The following is a 19,958-nucleotide window of genomic DNA, read 5'->3' on the forward strand; positions in this document are numbered from 1 at the left end:
CCTCTTTGGACCATGCACTTCCTCACTAGCTTCATACAGCACATACCACACTCAGCCTCTGGGTGTCACTGCAACTACAGCAAGCAAGCTAAGCTCCCCTCTACCTCATCCCTTGAGGGGCTATGAAATTTTTCTAAACGAACTATCCCTACAATACCAAAGGCAGAAGTGAAGTTGTAAAAGCATCACTGAATTCAAAGAAATCCCTTTAGTTCAAACATTCTTTCAAAAGACATCTTTATTATAAAAGATATAGAAAAATTAGAGTTAAACTTATTTCTTCCACAGTGTTAATCACAGCAGTTTTTAAAAAACACAAGGTAAACATGTTTAAGAGCATTTGTATACCAAATAAGTGTTTTCTACTTGCCATCAAGTATGGCAATGACATGCTCAGTATCAGTGTGGTAACAGCAGTCAGCAAGCATCAGTCTGCTAGAGGCCAGGGAAAAAGCTCCTCATTTACTCCCGTGTGCCACATGACTGCACAGTGAAGGCAGACCCAAACTGCAGGATTTTAGCCCTACTCTGCTGTTGAGGCAGATGTTCCAGCTCCAAGCAGTAATGGGATTTATCTCTCTAAACATCAGATTAGTTCAGTCACCTCAGATACCATGTCATTAAGCTTTCACTCCTTAAAGGAAAATGGCCAGAAAGTAGCTTTCAGCTAAGTTCCCAGATAAGATTATTTTGGCAGTTTCCTTACTAAGGTTGTTTCTTACGTACTTACTACCAAGAACTTAAGATGGTGGCCAAGAACTTTAGTTTCTCCCACTAGGGTATTCACTCATGGTGGTTCCATTCAGGTAGAACAGCTGTTTGCCTTCAGACAGGAAGGACAATGCACTTTGCTGCCCACACTAAAGGTACAAAGATAGTGAGAAGGCAGAGCCACCATAACCTGTATGAAGATACAGGACGAGACCTCAACCATCATTTAACACATGACAGATCACCACAAAACATGGAACGAGAAGACCAGGATTGGCCACGGTGGGTAAGGGCAGGTAAAACCAAGGAAAGTCTCAGGACTGCTTGTGCATTTATGAGCCAAAACCACAGTGCTCCAGTTTGCGCTTTCAGAATGGCTGTTTGTTTTGTTTTTAAGGAAGCAATTAAAGCCATGACATGAGATCACAATCCTCCACTGAAAACAAGTGGTCCCTTATCTGTTTTTGCACTACATTCTGCTTTGGGCAGATGTAATCCAAATTGGTAAGGAACACTTTCAGTCAGCAAGGATCCTAGTCAGTATTTTGCTAGCTGGATGATGTTTTCACCCCTTAAAAGGCAAAATTAAAAAATATACTGATTTAAAGAAAAAATAGCGTTTCAACCAATTCCAGGAAAGAACTGCCATTGGCTACAAGAGCTTATTTAGTTGTTTTTATGACAGCACCATCAAAAAAAAAAGAGACCATACCAGAGCAGAAGCAAGACACAGGCTGTTCAGAAAGCAAACAAGGATGCAAACCTCTTGTGTTCTCTTAGAAGTCATCTCTGCAGAGACCAGATGACGAGCTTGCTACAGAACCATCCGAAAGCAAGGGAGGAAGTCTTCTCGTCCCAGATCAGGCCCACTTCCTGAGCCCCAGTGTGCACACTTACAACAGTTAATTCAGTGCAGTTTAAATTCAAGTCACTTAGTTTAGCTTGCAAGATTCAGTAATACTCCTTGGAAACGACTATGTCTGCAGCCATGCATTTTGTACCTCTATTAGAAGGGGATACTTCAGCTCCTTCTAGAACTCCTCCTTCTCTGTATGGTCCTTATCTCTCATCCCTCACAATTTGACAGACTGCTCACCTTCAGGAGTAAGTCAGGCAATATTTCAGTAGTGTTTTCCACACCATCAGGGAAGAACCAGCAGTGTACAGGTTACTTTTTAAGGGCTGTTTTATCCTTCACACACCTAAACATCAGACTAGATCACCACAAGACAAATACCTGTACTTGGCCATTATTATAAGATTCTGCAGTTGGACATATGCATGTTACAGCAGGCTGAGTGGGCCACTGAAGAAAGAAAGTCACAAAACAGTATGTAGTGTACCAGACAGGTAACTTCTCTTCCAGGCTAGGCAAATATGATCCTCTTACTAAGCAGGACAGATCGGCAGTGGTAAATCCTGCAGTACTAGCTGGTTTGCTGGTGATCACTTATCTTGCCCTTCCCAGATTCTTCCTCTGTTCCCACCAGTTATTTGGCAGGTTACAGAAGCAACGGAGTTCTCTCCCCAGCTGGCTGCTCTTTCTGAAAAAACTCTTTGATATGCAGTAGCTTGTTATGAATTCTCTCTCTTAGGGGCGGAATGTGATGGCTAGGGTCTAAGACATTAGTGCTTCTGCGCTCCCTTTCCCTCTTCCAGGTGAGATAGGGGTGTGGTGGGAAGGGCACTTCACTTCTCTCTCGGCGAAGCTGCACAGTCACTCCACTGAGGGCCAGCATTGCCCACACTGACAGGATAATGAAGTCTGAAAAAAACCAAACAGATTCCTATACCAAAGCAGAACATTCCTTCCTTTCCTAAGCACAAACACTGAACAAGTTTAGCAACAGAGAGGAATGAAGTATTGTCTCTGCATCCACATATGCCTAGAGCAATTCCATGCAGAGGCAAGAACACACATGGAGTTGAGATGAGTCCATTCAGCCACCATATTAGGCCTTTTGACTGCCCACTCTGCAAACTGAACAGCAAGGTGGTAGTCCAAGCCCGAGAAGCATCTTTCACAAGGGCCTTCGTCACATAACACTTGCTGAAGGATTTGCATTTCAGTCTACTCAGTATTTCTTTTGGAGAACTAGAAATTATTACCTGGGTGTTAAATCTCACTGTACTTACTGTGTTCTCCTTCCATCCTTTCCTACCTTCACTCACATTTTACAATGGAACCAAATAAGCAGTGTTTTTTCTTTAAAGTCTTAAGAGCAATACTCACCATTTGTTTGAAAAGGCACATTGGTGTAAGCTCTGCTGAAGTAATCATTGAGGACCCTTCTGAGTAGGTCTAGGGTGATATAAGCAAGACTTGTGTAGACGTAACAAGCAATAGCTAGGACCACTGCGTAAGAGCCTACTATTCCAGAGGCCAGTATGTTCAGCTAAAGGGGGAGAAAACCACCACAGCTTTAGGAGACTGATAAACACTCTTTATTCCCCACCTCCTTAAGACATTATTTTGTATCTGTTCTTCCACAAGAAATCAGCTGCACATGCCTGTTATCTACACATACTGTTACAACAGCAGAAGTTAACTAAATACAAGTGTTAATGGATGCTATGTGCAACACTGCAAAAAGTCACTCCTTTGCTTATGAACCACTTAGCCCAAGTAGGTCTGAACAGGAACTCCCTAGAGCTGATCCAGTGCTGAGCTTCAGAAAGCTGTGTTGAATTTTCTGTAAGTATCCCACAGGACTATATGTTGCAACAAGAAGTCTGACACCCCTTCCCTCCCTCCTCCTGTGTCAACAGTGCAGATTACTTACAATTCTTGGACAACCAACAAAAAGCACTGGAATCATCAAGGCTACACAAGAAAAGGTCACCCAGAACACCACATCGTCACGGAAGACCCTGTAGTCTCCTGCAAAGACACCATATTCCACACAATTTACCAGTTAGCAAAACAGTACCTTTTTTGCAAGTGGTTGGAGGTGAGCTCCCCCTCCACCAAGACTCAGTACCTTCAGAAATAACTTGGAGTACAGTGCTGAAGAGCTTAGCTTTTGAGCTCAAATACCATTTAAGATACATTGTAACAGTTATTCAAAATAAGAAAGAAAAAAAAAAAATAAAAAGGCTGTCACAGTCGAGTATAGGGCCTGTACTCTGGACAGCAGATCTTATCCATGAAACAAAGATTTGTGATGAAGTATGTGTTACTCATTTGGCAAGAATTAAGAGTACTTCTGCCCAATAAGAAGCCATTTTATTGCCTATATAGGTTTATAATCTATAAACTTGTATCTATGCGAGTTTGAGTACAATGCACATGCAGCCATCGCCACAACACAAAGCCAGAAGTTTGTTGCCTTAGGCAGAGTAATTAAGTCACTCAAACTTTACTTTGCTCCCCCTGCTTTCTAAGGCTTGTGAATTAAAAACAGAGAGGACAAGCTGACCCCCAGGTGAGTCACTGTTTCACTTTAACAAAGAACAACCAGGGACTGCGTGGATTATCACAAACTTGTGGCTCAAGTTAAACACAAGTGACTAGAGAATGAAAAACTGTCCCACCAAGGGTTCTTCAGTTAAACAGAGTTTTGAGATTTAAAATTACAACAGAGAAAGCAGTATGGCTGACACTCTGATGTTCCAGATTGATTCCAGCTCATCAGCCTTTCTTGCTTTTCAGTGATATGTCTGTTGTTTTCTCAATAAAGTCATTCTGAAGACCCTGATGTTAACCCAGCTGCAAATACAACTTTGACTCTTACACTGCAGTGCTCCCAGAGCCTTGAAGTGTAGCATGGTAAAAGGTAACAGCAAGAGTTCCTCTTAATCCATAATGCCTTTATGCCTGAAGCCTCCAAGTTAGACTGCAGAATTTTGACTGTGACTTTTTCTGGATAGAGAACAAGACAGACAGCAAGTGCATGCCTGGGGCAGAGCTGGCATCAGACTGCTGAGATGGCATGCAGTTTAGGTAGGAAAAGCCTCAGCAAGTTCTCTGCAGAATAAGCAGCTTCCTCTTCCCACCACTGCAGATTCCCTAAGTAGTTTTAATTACAGTGCACCTGAAAGAATGCTTCAGGCACATCTCTATTCTTCCCAACACTTGAAAGGTAAACATCACATTAGGATAAACACCAGATAGCAGCCCTCATCTTAGAGCCTTGAAGTGTCCCTGTAATACAATAGGAACACACCACTCAATAGCCAGCAGAGTGTTTCAGTGCATACCTAGTGGAGTAAAGAAGACCGTTGATGAAAAGAGAAATCCCAGCACAAGTCCAATAATAAACATACAGAGTAGGACAGAGCCAAATCTCCACCAGCTTGCAGCCAAGAGAAGTCCTCCGATAATTCCAGCTACTGCTGTCAAAATAAGACGCACTGAAAAACGAAAGGTGAAATATCAACACTCTGAAAACTTCAGTTACTGCAGTAACTTATTCAGCAACTTCACTTACATGCTTGATTGTTACCTAATGAAAACTGTCTGAAAAAAGTCAAAGTCAGTATTTACTTCATGCATTTCACTCAGACTCCAATATGCAACTAAGGACTGACGTATGCTACTGAAAGAGTGGTGTAGGGCTAGAAAGAAAGTCTTGCTACCATCACCTTAGCACCCTAAGGTCTCAGGGCAGTTAAGACTGCAACAGCTAATGCACATGTATCAAGAAGTAACTACACAAGCTAGGACACCGTTGAAAAGAACTAATTCTTGCTAATCTAACAAACAGTGTGCAGACCTACTTCCATTTTTACAGATGAAATCTACATTTGATGTGAAACTGAGGTCCATCCATTATGAAAGGAGCAGAATGTAAGTTTTCAGAGTTTCTAAAAACCTCTATCTTCCTTGGAGAGATACTCAAATTTGTCCTTCATAGTTGCAGCTGTTAATTCTGCCTCACTATTTGACATTGGAAGCAACAGTTACTCTTGCACATTCAGCTATTATGGTAATCAGAGTTCAGTTCAGGTACCCAGGTATCATCCTCCCATCCTTCTTAAGGCTGGCCAAAAACAACCACAACCAGTATTTTACCTAAGGGATTCGTAACAACTATACTCTAGGAGGAGCCCAGGGCATCCTGCCGTATCTACTCACCATCATAACCAAGGCCAGTTACCCTCGTAATGAATACGAAGAAGAAGAATGCTGTGAATATGAAGCCCATGAAGAATAAGTCTAGAGAAGGAACAGAGATTTAGTATGGTGTCATATCACTTCATACCAAGCCCACTTCAGTACATCTTCAGATATCCTTCATCTTATAATAGGGAAAAAACATATCAGCTCCCTGGCTGAGAAGCACAAAAGGAAAGCCAAACAACACTGTTCTGGAAAGGAGTGTCCTCAGAGACTTCAAACAATCAAAAAATTTACATATTTATATCTATATTACCAAGCATGCTCCCTAGTTCTAGGTTTCTATTCTTTGTATACTGGAAACTTCTTGCTCCATACTTAAAAGCCCAGATCCTGCAAAAGCAAAGCAGTAGATCTAATTGGCATGTAATCACTATCAAGCAAGTGTTAGTAATAATACCATCAGTCTAAATTACAGCAGTTATGCTTATGAAATTCCAACCAGACTTATGAGAAGAAAAAAACCCCAAACCATTCTGTACCTGTTTTCCAGAATCTGTGTCCAAAAAAACAAGTGAAAAGACCTACAACGGCAAGAGCAGTGAAGAACACTTTCGTAGAGAGTTTACCTACAAGGAGAACGAGAGGGTTACTACAGCATTCCACCTAGTACTCCCAACAATGAGACTAGGGTAAGGTCAGGTTGCTGTCAGAGTCTGATAACTTAATAGCTGCCACTCCTTCAAACACACCACATGAGCAGACCTGCAGTGTCTGAACTAACAGTTACCTTGATAGGATCTCCAACAGAATATTGCAGACTGATTAAGAAATCAGGAGCTTATTCAGAATACTGAAGTTTCTGCAACAATTACTTAAGTAGCTGTAGTATGCCGTTTATAATACAGATACAGCTTTACCTGAGAATTTTCTGCTCCGCTTTAAAATAGGGACATCCAATCATATATAAAATTCAGTGCTACAGGATTAGTGACCCAGGCAGCAGCTATAGTCTTTATCACTGATCATGAGAACAAGCAAGTTTTACTTTGTGTACCATATTCTAACCATTCTTCTTGTCCCTCCCATAGTCATAATGGGAGTAGCAACTTTGCTCTTTTTTTGCTCAGATCTATCATTACAACTTTGTACACAGTAGCACGACTTTGTAGTCTTTCCACTATTGCTGACATTATCTTTATGCTCACCTTAAGTAATTTTGTCTTTTCAGATTACCTGTAGGTTACAGATTCCTGTTAGCAGTAGCACAGTCAGAAAAATCAGGTTGGTCCTCAATCTAGTTCATGTTTTATTAGCTTAGTTTCACATGCAGCATCTATAGCCCTACAAATGATTTAAGTTTATGTATCCAGTTCAAATGGAAAAAGCTAGTGTCACTACAGAATTCAAAGTTAGGTATTTGCAAGCCATTTACTAAGTGAAACAATTCATCATTAAGTGAAAGCTTCAGTTGCTAATATTTCTTAGTTTTATTTCATCATTCTAGAATTTATCCTCAGTCAAGAAGTAGACTCCATCATCAAGTAACAAAACACATCCAGTGTAAAACAGAGCACTCCTCCATAAATACAAAAAAAATATTCAAAAGCACCATTCAACATTTTGGACCACAACAAGCTTGAGATCAGTTCACAAGGACACAAGTTCTGACTTACTGAGAGAAGAGCAGTTATCCACTAGGTCAGTAAAGCTGCAGGCGTATGTATGCACAGGTATGTATGCAGCAGAAGTATTCCAAAGAGGATCCCATACTATGACATTGTAGATCACACCTTGTCCAGGAAGTGAGGAAAAGTAGACATTGGTCTTGTCATCAGCTGTCAGCGTAAGCATCTGGAACAGAAAATAGTATTTTTAATTGAAACTGTTTGCCACTGTTACTGATGGCTTGCTGATGTGTCCGTCCAGCTGAGACAATACTCAGCAGCTCAAGGAAGATTATCAGGAAGAACTCCAGGTAAGAGCTCTCCTATTTTGAACCCTCTTAGTATTACCAATTGAAGCATTAAAGGCTCACAGGAGGGACTGCACGTCCTCCAACATTACTATGTTTTCTGACAGGGGAGAAGATTCTCCCACTCATGTTTTGGTCCTTCTCATTTGAGGACACAGTTAATGTTCCCTGCTTGCCTACTAATCCACATCTGGCCTGTGAAGCAGGCAAGGCTGCCATTCTACTCCCCAGCATGGCCAGACAGGTTATGGCCACCGAGATTCTCCCTCTGCTCCTTCCAATCTCTTTGCTGGGGGCTACATAAATATGCAGCAAGTGTTTGCTCTTGCATATCAGATCTCTTTATGCCACTCTAAACAACACCCATTTCAAGTCCAAGTCTGCTGTATCCTCCCCTCTGCTCTCTTCCTTGCTCTCTTCCCTGCTCAACCCTCAGCATCTGAGGATGCCAGACTCCGGCATCTCTCAGGCACTGCAGGAGACTATCCATCTTTATCAGAAGTGGCTCTGCCTCTGGATTTATAGGCACTCTGTGGCAGTATAGCTAGAAGCAAGTGATGTCTTCAACATCACTGAAGGAGCACTATGACTAACACAGTATTCAGCAAGCAGAAGGATACTGCAACAAGAGCTTGTTTCATAGAGAAAAGGGTGCAAGACATAGAAACACCTCATAACCATCACTAATATCTACTTCAGAGTCCACTGCAAGAAATCCCAATTCTGCCACATTTCAGGCTGTGCTAACTAGCCACCTTTATTCCTAGAGAGAATGGTTGCCATTTTATACGCATCACTCACTGTATACTTCCTAGCCAGAAACCCCAAATACAAGCAAGAAGCCTGAAGCATTAGCAGCTTGCTTATGTCACCACACAAGGAAAGTAAGCACAGGGGAGAAGAAAACATAAGATAATGCCACTGCCACATGCCTGTTACACCAGCGTTTCAGACTTACTTTAATGCCATTGCCTTTGATACTTTGCACCTCAGACATCTTCCTTATGTGGCTCATGAGTACCATTTCAGAAAGATCATTCTCTGGTAAGAAGTACTGGTAGACATCATACTGCAATCTCCATCTGGAGTTCTGACCAGTTCCCGAATCACAGGATGGTGGGTTTGCTCCTCTACAATTAAGAAGACATCAGCTACATCCCCAGCACAAGACCCCAGATCTTAACATTAGTTTCCCCAAGCTACCTGTCCAATTTGGTAGTATTTTGCTTCTACTCTTTAAAAGTTAACACCGGCAACTAATTCAAAACTAGACTGTCAATGTTTGCGAGTACAGACTACAGCAGTATTATGTAGAACCACCCTGATGCAGGTAGTGTTTGGGCTGGTACCTACCTTTATGTTTACAAAGGCTTCCTATGAGTTGTCATAACGAACCAGCATAAGAATTCCAAGAGGTCACAACCAACAAAGATCACATAATCACTGCTTGTTTTTCCATGTACGCTCTGAATATAGCCTTCCCCATTCCCTGCCTATCACTTGCGACATCAGGCACCATTCAGGAAATAATGCCTTACAATTTGAAGTCTCAATGTTAAACAAAACTATAATCATTATCATGGTTCAGTACCAGTAAAAGGAATTAAACTGGCTATAATACACAATTGCTTCTCAAACAGATTAAGTCATTGTGAGGAATGGGGAGACCCAGTATTTGCTGACTGCTTGTGCATCTGAAGTTGCATAATCTCTCTCACAAGATTCAACTCTCAGCTTTTCTCTCTCATGTATTACCTCTCCCTCTCCTTATTTACTTCTCCATTTGTTGCAGTGAGCAAGATTTCTGCCAGCAGCTGGATGGTCAGCCTTTTCAGCAGAATCTTGGTTTATGATCTTGGCCAAATAAGAAGACAAAGAAGGTCTTGCTCAGCATACTGAAGGCCTTCACCCACCTGGTATATCCCAGGTTTGCAGGTGCAAATTTGATGTGTATATCAGCCAATGTGTAATCTAGGTAAATATTTGGATCCACTTCCAAGTCAAATTCCAGATTGCAGCCTCCAGGAATAGGATCTAGAACACAGAAGAGATGACCGTAATAGTTTTTACTTCCCCCTTGCACAGCATCAAAAAAGTTCTAAGACCTCAGCAGCGCAAGTACTTGCAAGCATAGTCTGCTTACTGAGCACACAAAACTGTCAGGTTCTAGTCAACCTAGATTGCAGCCAACACAAGCTGTTTCAGTGCAGTCTAAAACAGGTCCCGATACATACACACAGCGGTTTTCTACTCTAAGGCTGAAGTGACCACATAGTACATTCCACATACAACTCAATTCAGTGGTGACACTAAATTTTTTCAGCCCATTTCCAAATAATTTCTGGCATCTCCATCTTATGTTTGACCATGTAAGAAAATCAGCTCTGAAAGGTCAGTACTTCATTTCATAGTTAACTTGTAATAAGCAGAGTTGGTATCCTTAACATGTAATAGGAACATACCTTTCTCCATATAGGGAATAGAGATAGCTGTGCTGAGCACCTGGCTAGCATCCAGTGACCGAAGGTACCACGTGCATACAGTCTGTTGAGGCCGAAGGATGGAAACCAGTCCTTTGTCTACTCCGATTCCTGAGCTGTTCACAGATGGATTCTAGATAGAAACAAGTTATATAAACAAGCGGTTCTTGAGAAGATTTCTACTACAGCTTCATGTATTGCACAGTAATCACATTCCTGCCACAAACCTGTAGGACACACATTTCAGTGTCAGTTGCCACTGATGAGTCATTCAGCCCTTCACTAGCTGGTAAGAAGAAGATAGAAAAAAGGAGCTGGAAAAAAAAGGGAGTTGCCTCTGACACCACACACTGCCTAGGTCAGGCTCAAAACCACAAGTGATAAGTTTGAGACTACTAAAGAGTTAATAATTGCATGCAAGTTGCAGAGAAATCTAGCTAGTTGAAGGCTACTGCTGCACAGCAATAGATTGACTAGTAAATGTGTAAGACTATTGGAATATCCCTCACAAAAAATTATGAGAAGCATAAAGAGCATTGTGGGAACCAAAGTGCAGAAGCACGTCACTATCTCCACCAGAATGGAGATGACTGTATGATAGCTGGCTTAACATGTTAGACAAGTGCTTGGGGCCAGGTCAGATACTGACCCAATTCCCCACACCACCACGCCTTTCAGAACCAGGGATCTCGAGAAAAGATCAGGCAGCAATGGCAGTATCACACTTACACAGGTGGCACAGCCAACTGACCTGCAGTCAAATTTATTTTGAGCACGGGAAGTATGCTTTGTACAAGGCGAAGTGTTGCCTCAGGTAACTGTAAAAGCAGCACTTTGGACCTGGCAGACTTTAGGGTCTGGCTCAGCTTCATATTTCTAGAGGCAGGCCAGCCCCAAAAAGCAGTATAGCCATATTTATGCATCGCTGTCCTTGGCCTGGTAAGGCCCATAAATACAAAGAGGGTCTGAATTGACAGCAAAAGATTCTACCAGTGGTAATCAAAGACTGAATAGGTGTAACATTAATGTCTTAGGCCTGTAATCCTAGCTATTCCACCAGTACAAAGATGACAGAGCTGGCTGACTTGTGTTACAGATTATTCATCTCGTAAGCTTCCCAGGATACTTCTTGGCACTCCGTATATTCTCATTTGGAAAATACTGATGGGGAGAGGGAAACTGGATAGCAGATCCTCATCTACTACCTTTGGCTTAGTCTAAATTCTGCTCAAATACCATTTATGAGCCCCACACATAAAAAAAAATACATCAGTATTTTATTGCATCCCAGTAAAGATGGGACAAATTAAAGCTAGCATTTAGCCAATAGGAACACTTATACTGTCAGCTAGAAGTAGCAACCTTCACAGGAGCACTACGCTCCATGTGCCATGAAAGGAGAATTAGATTCATAACAAGGAGCTGGGGTAACAAGACATGTTTGTAGGGGTTAGATCCACACCACATGATGAACAGCAGACAACTAAACATCCCAAAGTAATCGTTTAGTGTACAAGGGATACGGCAAATACTTAGCATGAATCTGTTTTCAATTTGACAAGCTGATAGATAGTAGTCAGCAGTCACATCTCAAAAGCACCACTTCCACCAGAAACAAAGAGCCTTGAAACATTTTCAAGCCAGCTCTGATATTCCTTTAGCATTCAGTCCTCCAAAATAGCAGCTATGACATAAGTACAAGAAAGGATTTCTGAAGCTAAAATAATACTGCCCAAAGAGTCATGCAGGTAAGATATTATTTATATAGCTTCAGTTCTATATTCCTACATGTAGCAGAGCCAACTCCCATGTTAAAAGACAAGTAGCATTTAAGAACAGAAAAGTGACACTTTTACTGTACCTTATCAAAGGATATCACCACATTGCTTTGCTGAGCATGTACTTGAAAAATAACAACAGTTACATTGCTTGCAATGTTCCTGATTACAGCTTCCACTGGATTGGTTCGGTTCAGTAGCACGTTTCTGAATTTTCCCAGGGAAAGCTCAAGAAGACCTGTATTACAGAAAAAAAAAAACCAACACTTTTTTTTGTCCAGAGGGAAGCAATTGTCAAGGGGAGCCTGGAAGCTTCCAGTAGCCCAATATTAGCTGGGAACAGAGCAAGATGTTTTATGCTACTCTCATCCTGTAATTAAGGTGTATTAATGTTTCAGAGATTACTATACACAGAACCATACCTACAAGAACAGACACAGCCTGAGAACCCACCATGTAGCCTGGCACCCACCTAAGCACAGGGAGCAGGACTTCCTCCCAGGAGCTCAGTATTTCATACAGCAGAGCTCACCAGCAACAGACACTAGCTGTGGCTGACCAGCTAATGCAATCAACAGCAAGTAACATTCAGTAAACTGAGGACACAGAGGACGACTTGCTTTTCAGCAAATTCAGACAAGTATGCTTGTATTAGCCAGCTAACTTGCACAATACCTGTTAGTCTTCCTGGGTGAATTTCCATGGACCATGGGAGTTGGAGTCAACTTCTGTACAGTCAGATCTGTAGTTTACATATGTATACTTACCTACTTTCAGCTGCATCACGTGTCTTTTGCTCCCACACTATTCTTTATTAGAACTGCTGGACCCCAGTTTCCATATCTAGAAATCTGACTAATATTCCAAGACATGACCAAGACCATTTCTTCTTATGACAAGCATAACCTCATGATCCACTGCCATTTTAATTTAGAGAGAGCCACATGACCTAGGATACAAGATTCTTTGAAAATCAGCTTTGGCTTGTCATTCAAGTCCTGCAAGAAATCCTGGTTTATCCCTGTGCTGGGCTCTTGAGGGACAGGGGATGTCAAGAGAGGAAAGAGAAGCAGCTGTACAGAAGCCACAAGATCCTTTTGTTGGTGGTTAGCAGGCAGACAGATGCTTGCAGAGCATACACAAAAACAACCCCTAAAAGTTATCAAGCCTAAACATATACAGAGTATTTCCTCAATAAAGTTGCCTCTTCTCAAGTAAAGGGTTGATATTGTCAAGTACTCCAACAGAAGCACAGAGTAATCAACAGCACCATCCCATATACACTGTTGCCAATGACTCAGGTGGTCTCCCACACAAAAAAAAAAGGGATACAGCCTTCTCATCCAAAACCATACCCAGTACTCTAAATCCTTTCCTGTTATTTTTCCACCCTCCCTTGCCAAGAATTAGCATCTCTGGCCAGCTTCTTTGCCTCTTGACAATATGTAAACAGAGGCAAGCTCCTACCCTCGTGCTTTTTCCACTCACCTCACAACAGAGGAAAAGTCTTAACTCATCTCACCTTACTAACTTCAACCCTTACATGCTTACCTCCAAAATTCAATTAATACCAGTACTGCATCACGAATAAACCCCAGCTGAAATATGGGGATCACAAACCATCTACGAAGAACACAAAGATTCTCCATTTTTCTGTCCCATCGTCTGCAGTTTGTGTTACAGAAGAAGTTTCTACTCAGTTTTCAAACAGTAATGAATGTAAAGTTAGAGCTAAAAAACAGCTTTGTGTATTCTTCAGTTTCTGATAGTCCCCTGAACAGCATTCAGCTGTCCTCCTCTCCACAAGACCTCTTTGCTCCTTAGCTCTTAAGTTCTACCAGAAGTGCAACTAGCAGTATGAATACTAAAGAAAAGTATTCAAAAGGCACAAACTGTATATCTATGCACTCAGAAATTTGGAGTGAAAGCTTAGAATGCAGGAAAAAAATATTTTTCTGATCTTTAAGAACTTCAGCAGAGTTTCCTGAACCACAAGATCTTCACACTTAGATGTTCTTTTAAGGAGAAAGCTGAAACTATTACATCCTCTCTGTGCCCTACATCAAGGGGAAAAAAAAACCTACACTGCTCAATCTTGTTTCTCACCTCCACTCTGCACCTCTACCCAGAGGTCTCTGCATAAATAAGAACCTATTTGTCAGCAAGACATGCAGCCACCACTTCAATACAATCATGTGACTCTAAATGTCAGAGGCACTCTCTCAAGTCTAATTAGTGTGGTAAATTAAGGCATAGTGTTCTACATTGCTTTACTGTTTGCATAATGGCTCCTAAAACAGTTCATGTGACACACGTTTTAAACCAAAGTCTGGACAGAAGAGCATAGATTCTGGCTGAATAACAAGATTGGCTACATCCATCAGACAAGTATTTTTCAGCTTCTTGTTCACAGGCTCCTTGAACCACGCTAGATTCTAGCCAGGCCTGAAAGATGACTAAAAGGACAATTCACAAGCACTGCAGACCAGCAGGACCTTCTAAGTTTTCTGGAAGAGCAATTGCTATGTGGCCAGACTACAGCACCTTTTCAGCCTTCTCTTTTTCTGTCATTTGAAAGAGTCATTGTTTGTGCTCCAAGCAAATTAACCAGCTCATCAGGCCTATTGCTATTGCAAGTTCTCAGACAGGCACTAGACTACCTGAGCTACAAGTTCAGCGTTGTCAAAGATGAAGGACAGATACCAAAACCTCCATGAACATGTAGTACTAGCCACAGCATGCAGGCTTCTTCTTTGGGCAAGCTTGATCTCACTGAAGGTAGCATACAACTGCAGGACTGCAGGTTCAGCAGCACATGCAGCAAAGATACCACAGAAGTGAGGTAGTTGAGCTGGTAATTCAGCAACAGAGCCAGGAACAAAATCCAGGCATCCCAGCTTGTTTTGTTTCACTTGCTTTAGACAGTGAAGGTCTGGAAACACTCTGGGATAGTCTGGTATCTTACCTCTTCTTTCCTTGCAGGGATAAGTATGATGGTCCCTGCATGCCAGGATAGTTTTGCGTTAGATACAAGGGCAGAACTCTCACTGTTATAGATATTATCAACTGAAAACCTACTTAAAGGAAGTCAGCATTGCTGAAACTGAACAAGAGCAGAACAAAGATGGGAGTGTTGAGCACATGTTACTCTGTATACTAGTACCAATACTCAAACAGGAGCACAGACAGTCCAGCATATTAAAAACTGATGAACCGAGCTGGACAAGAGTCCACTCGGTCACTCACATTGTAACTTTTCTCCTACATGAACAGCAAAACCAGTAAAGACAGCAAAGGAACCAAACCTCTCTGAGCTGTTCTGAGATCTAAAGTCATCGTTCCTAACTCTAAGCAACAAGATAATGAACACTACAGAGGCTCAGCACTTATTATCCCCTCACTGTGACACTGAGTTTCACCAACATGCAACACCCAGCTTGAACCATTTCCATTCTCTGATTCAGTGCTGAGCTCACAGTTCATTTGATGTTTTAAGTAAACCACACTTCGGCTCCAACAGTTAAATGTCATTTCCCTATCACCAACAAACAGTTAACCATATAAAGTTCTTAGTTACACCCAGCAGACCAATTTCCATTAAGAGACACAAGTGAAGAAATGCCATTGCTGCCCACACAGGATCAGTCTTTATCTACAGATACATGCTCAAACATCATGGTTACCTCAGACCAAGAAGGTCTCCACAATCAGAGAAAACACATTTCTACTTCGTGCCAACCAGCTTACAGTGGATATGCAGAATAATCTTATGTAAGCTTTAAGAGGTAAGAACAACTTTCCAGCGTATAGAGTACATCAACAAGTAGTCACATGAAGACATTTAATGGGAGACCGAATGCAAGCTCAGACTAAAAACTAGTTTGCATAGGGAAAACATAAATACAGTTACTAAACAGAATAAAGCCAGCAGCCATATTATATCAGACCTGTACAGAGCTCTGCTACAAGGCCTCTGTCTTCCCACACTAGTAAAACCTCAAATAAAGACACCACACACACCCAAAAGAAGCAAGAAGAGTTACAAAAGATTTTATGTTTTTATTGCATGTGTATTGAGACTCATGCTTAGAGCACAGTTTCATGCTTAAAGCCAATATTGCCGCATGGCTTGTCACCAGCTGCACCACTCCCATCCCAGAAGACTATTCTGTTCACAAAGTTAGCGGTCATAGAGCCTTCTACTGTCTGAAAAGTGACAGGAGAAGTACCTGTCTCACCCACTTACAGTTTTACTAATCCACTTTGATTATCAGACAGAACACGCAAGACCTGGCCTCAGCCACATTGCTGGCACTGTTGATTAAAGTGTCACTTGCACACGTAGGTAGTAACACTTCAAGATGCACGTAACCAGCTACCCAATACATTCCGACATCTGAATAGCTTTGTCTGAACCTCTATTTTAGAATGTTGTCTCTGCATAAACTAAATGGCTAGTGCAAAGTAAACTGACCCATAAAGCTCCCTTTATGAGAGGGGCACTAGTCAATCCTGATTACACTATAAATTTGCTTTGGTTTTTCCAACACTAAACAACCTGGTTTGGATGTAGTAAAACAAGGCCAGTTGCACTCCTACTTAATGAAGGTGGAGCTCCTTGGAAGATAAAAACCATGATACATAAACCACTTCTGCACAAATCCTAACCTTGAAGAGCTACAGCCCATCAGCAACCCAGAGAGATAATACAGGCCATCACGCTCAGTTTTTACTTATCAGCACTTTTAAAATTAAGCAGAATCCTCTAGTATTAGGAGATAGCAGAGCCCAGCCTTGCAAACCTGTGTGCCCACAACTGACTAACAAGACAATTTCAAATAAGTGAACCATTAAGCAAGTGTCCTTGCTTAAAGGGCCTAATGATCAGCTAGACACTGGTACACAAGTTACACAGCTTATTAGCTTTTCATGAGAAAAATACTTTCCCCCTCCACCCTCAATTATGCAAGGAAATACAGCAACAGGCCCCTTCAAGGCAAAGCAGTTAGCTTAGTCCCATATTTATTCTACCTTTTTACATACTTTAAAAAAATAACACATGACCCATTTTCAATCAAGTCCAGGAGACAAACTGCCTGTCAGCACATTTTAATGCAAGCATTAAGATCTAAGAACACTGAGCACTCATTCTCAGACCTGCTAACCACCATCAGTTACCAAGTCTAAGCTTCTTGGGCATGAGACTTGGGGGCATGGTGGGGAAACAACTCTTCCACACTTGAGGCCAATTCCAAACACTGTTCCACAGTTTTACAGAGTATCCCAAGAGTACCTTTTTCCTTCTGGAGAATTAAGCTTCATTAGAAGCAGGTCTAAAAATAAAGAAAAAACTAAGATGAGGCTTACATCAGCCCTAACATAAGATACTACTTGCTTATATCTGAAAGGAAACTGATTATTTTTTTCCTTTTTTCGAACAGAGAAGAACTTAACCAGAAAAAAAAAGCAAGCAGATTAACAGTTGAATCTTCACAAGCCATAGTCATTATAGTACACTTACCTCTGAACACCTATTTTAGTCACATGCAGGAGCACAGGGGAATTACAAAAAAAGCCCATGCAAAAAAAAAAGTCAGATTACATCAGCACAGCCAACAAGTAATTTTAGGAACCAAGCTCCAAATTCTAAGAGGTTTTGCTCTTTTCCTTAGTTTTATAGGGACAGTGGTTTTCAACCCACAATTCACAGGGTGCTGGTAATTCATGGCCACCTGTATATGGTCATACACCAAACTCCACTATTAACATTGTTACTTTTCTCATATAAGCTCATAGGTAGCGAATGTCACCTTGTTTTCTTAGGAGGAACACAACCCTACACCAGACTCACCAGCCTATAGTATATCCCTGAAACAGCACAGTTAAAATTAGTGCGGTATATCCGTGTAAGAGTTAAAACGATGGCGTTCGTAGCAATTAAGCTGCATAAAGAAAAGGGGGGGAAGGGCGGGGGGCAGGATGAGCTCTCCCTGCCCACATCAAAGATTAAGATAACCACGACTATACAAAACTCTTCTCCAGCTCCACAGGCAGCCTGCACCTTTGCTTTGATCTTCACTCTTGCTCACCCCTCCAGACCAGCAGGTCCCACCGCCGCCGCCTGGGACACCCCCCAAAAGGCTCTGCGGGCCCCTCCACGAAACAAGCCCCTTCCCTTCCATCCTACCTGACATCGACCCGGCCAAAAAGCGTCTCTTCCCCTATCCAAGGGAGACCCACCAGCCCTCCCAGCCGCCTAATGGCGGCCACGGCCCACAGCCCCACCCTCCCCCCACTCCTCCACTCCCCGCGCCGCACTCACCTGAGGCACCGCCATAGCGCAGGACCCCCAGGAACCCCAAGAGCATCACGACGTGAGGAAGGACCCGCATGGCGCTGCGGAGGGAAGGGGAGATGTGGCTGGGAACGGGCTAGGGCCATGGGGAGGTGCTTGAGAGCCAGGCGGGTCCTGTGACGCGGCGCAAGGCGGGCGCTGCGCCACCTCACAGGACCCGCCCAGCAGAGGCTGTTCCCGCCACCGGCTGTTCCCGGCACCCACCTGCCTGAGGAGACTGAGGTAACGGCCCCAGCTGCTGCCCCCAACGGCTTTTATCCTCCCAAGCCTCGTCCGCCGCCCGTGTGGCAGTTACAGGGGTGGATAAAGGGCTTGGGAAGGTCTCCAGGTCCGGCCGGGGGAAGGTTGACATTTTTACATTTTTTTAAAATTATTTATTTTTAACACAGCAGCCATTTGGTTTTACCTTATAAAGAGCAGTAAGAAACGTTGCTAGGCCTCAGAGGCTCCCTGGAGCATGTCTGAGATGCCTCTGGCTGCAAAGGTGATTCACAGGCACAGGATGGGAGAAAACAGAAGTAAAATTAAAAGTCTCTTTTTAGGGGGGTGTATTTTTTTGTTATTATTTGGACCCTTTTTATGAATTTACATTGTAACAACTCTAGAAAGCCTTGTATGATCGCCCCTATTGTGTTTATTTTTCCCCATCTTGCTTTGATGTGGTTTCCACTTAAAATGCAACAGTCTGGCATAAGAACACAGAGGTGAGTGCTGGGTCCCTGTTTATAGCTATTTTAGATATATGGGTGTACTTTCTTCTCCTTGCCTTTGCCTGCTGTGCATAGGAAGGCAGCTTTTCTCCCTCAGGCTATCTAGTTTGCTGAGGTTATTTTTGTTCTACTCAGCGAGGTTCCTGTAAGTCAAAATCCATGAGATATTAAACGTCTGTTTAGTGTTGCCACCATGGCAGACAACCTCTCTGAGACCTCAGTCACTCTTTATTCACAGCTCAGCATTCAAACTGCTCAATCCTTGCCTGCGAGAGGCTTGTCTTGTGCCGTAAGCCTCACTTGTTCCAGCCTCAGTCCAGCAGCTATCTCACTAGTGGAAATCCAAGAAAGAACCCGTTGACTTCAATAATAATTGTAAACCCCTTAAAAGCGTGTGGTCACTTTTGGTCTACAGCACAGTAATTTGTGACTTGGCTTTTTAACGGAGGTGTACAAAGGCAGCCCGCAACCCCAACCGTGTCATCAGAAATACACTTCTGTCGGATGAGTTTGTATCGTGGCAAAGAGGGTAGCTGTAAGCGGCAAGACGAGTCTTGCAGCATATGCATTGCTGCTGGGTGGCTGCACCCACAGCATCGCTGACGACTTCAGCCAGAAGAAACCCCTGGAGGTCTCCAGCCCAGCTGTTCCCTGTTAGGGGTTAGAGGGATTTTTTTTACCTGCTGCAGTCGTGAGCACGAACTGGCGTTCCTGAGAGAAATAAATGGTCGCGATACGCCAGTTCCTCCAGCAGGACGGCACCCGTTGCAGCGCCCTTTCCTCCGCCGCCGCAGCGCTCCCCGCCGGGCGCTTCCCACGGCGCCGGGCGCGCCCGGCCCGCCTCTGCCACGGCACGGTGTTACTCGGCGCCAGGGCCCGCCTGGCCCCAG

General features: G+C 42.8%; 1 protein-coding gene across 2 annotated transcripts; it reads right to left on the bottom strand.

Annotated features, from left to right (window-relative positions):
• Positions 1–220: 220 nt before the first annotated feature.
• On the bottom strand, positions 221–19,895 carry TM7SF3 (transmembrane 7 superfamily member 3). Of its 2 annotated transcripts, XM_005239341.4 has the most exons (13): positions 19,749–19,895; positions 18,326–18,399; positions 12,087–12,241; positions 10,208–10,358; positions 9,659–9,779; positions 8,704–8,875; positions 7,447–7,624; positions 6,313–6,399; positions 5,789–5,869; positions 4,912–5,064; positions 3,495–3,592; positions 2,945–3,107; positions 221–2,476 (listed from the first exon to the last, which is right to left on the bottom strand). In XM_005239341.4, exons 2-13 carry the CDS (start codon positions 18,393–18,395, stop codon positions 2,214–2,216), a joined length of 1,692 nt encoding a protein of 563 aa, XP_005239398.2. In that variant the 5' UTR covers positions 18,396–18,399; positions 19,749–19,895; the 3' UTR covers positions 221–2,213. The 2 variants fall into 2 exon arrangements, with proteins under 2 accessions (XP_005239398.2, XP_055665281.1); XM_055809306.1 differs by lacking the exons at positions 5,789–5,869; positions 19,749–19,895 and having other exon boundaries at positions 18,326–18,486.
• Between the last annotated feature and the right edge of the window lie 63 nt (positions 19,896–19,958).

Source organism: Falco peregrinus, chromosome 6 (genome assembly GCF_023634155.1).
Source record: "Falco peregrinus isolate bFalPer1 chromosome 6, bFalPer1.pri, whole genome shotgun sequence".
NCBI lineage: Eukaryota > Metazoa > Chordata > Aves > Falconiformes > Falconidae > Falco > Falco peregrinus.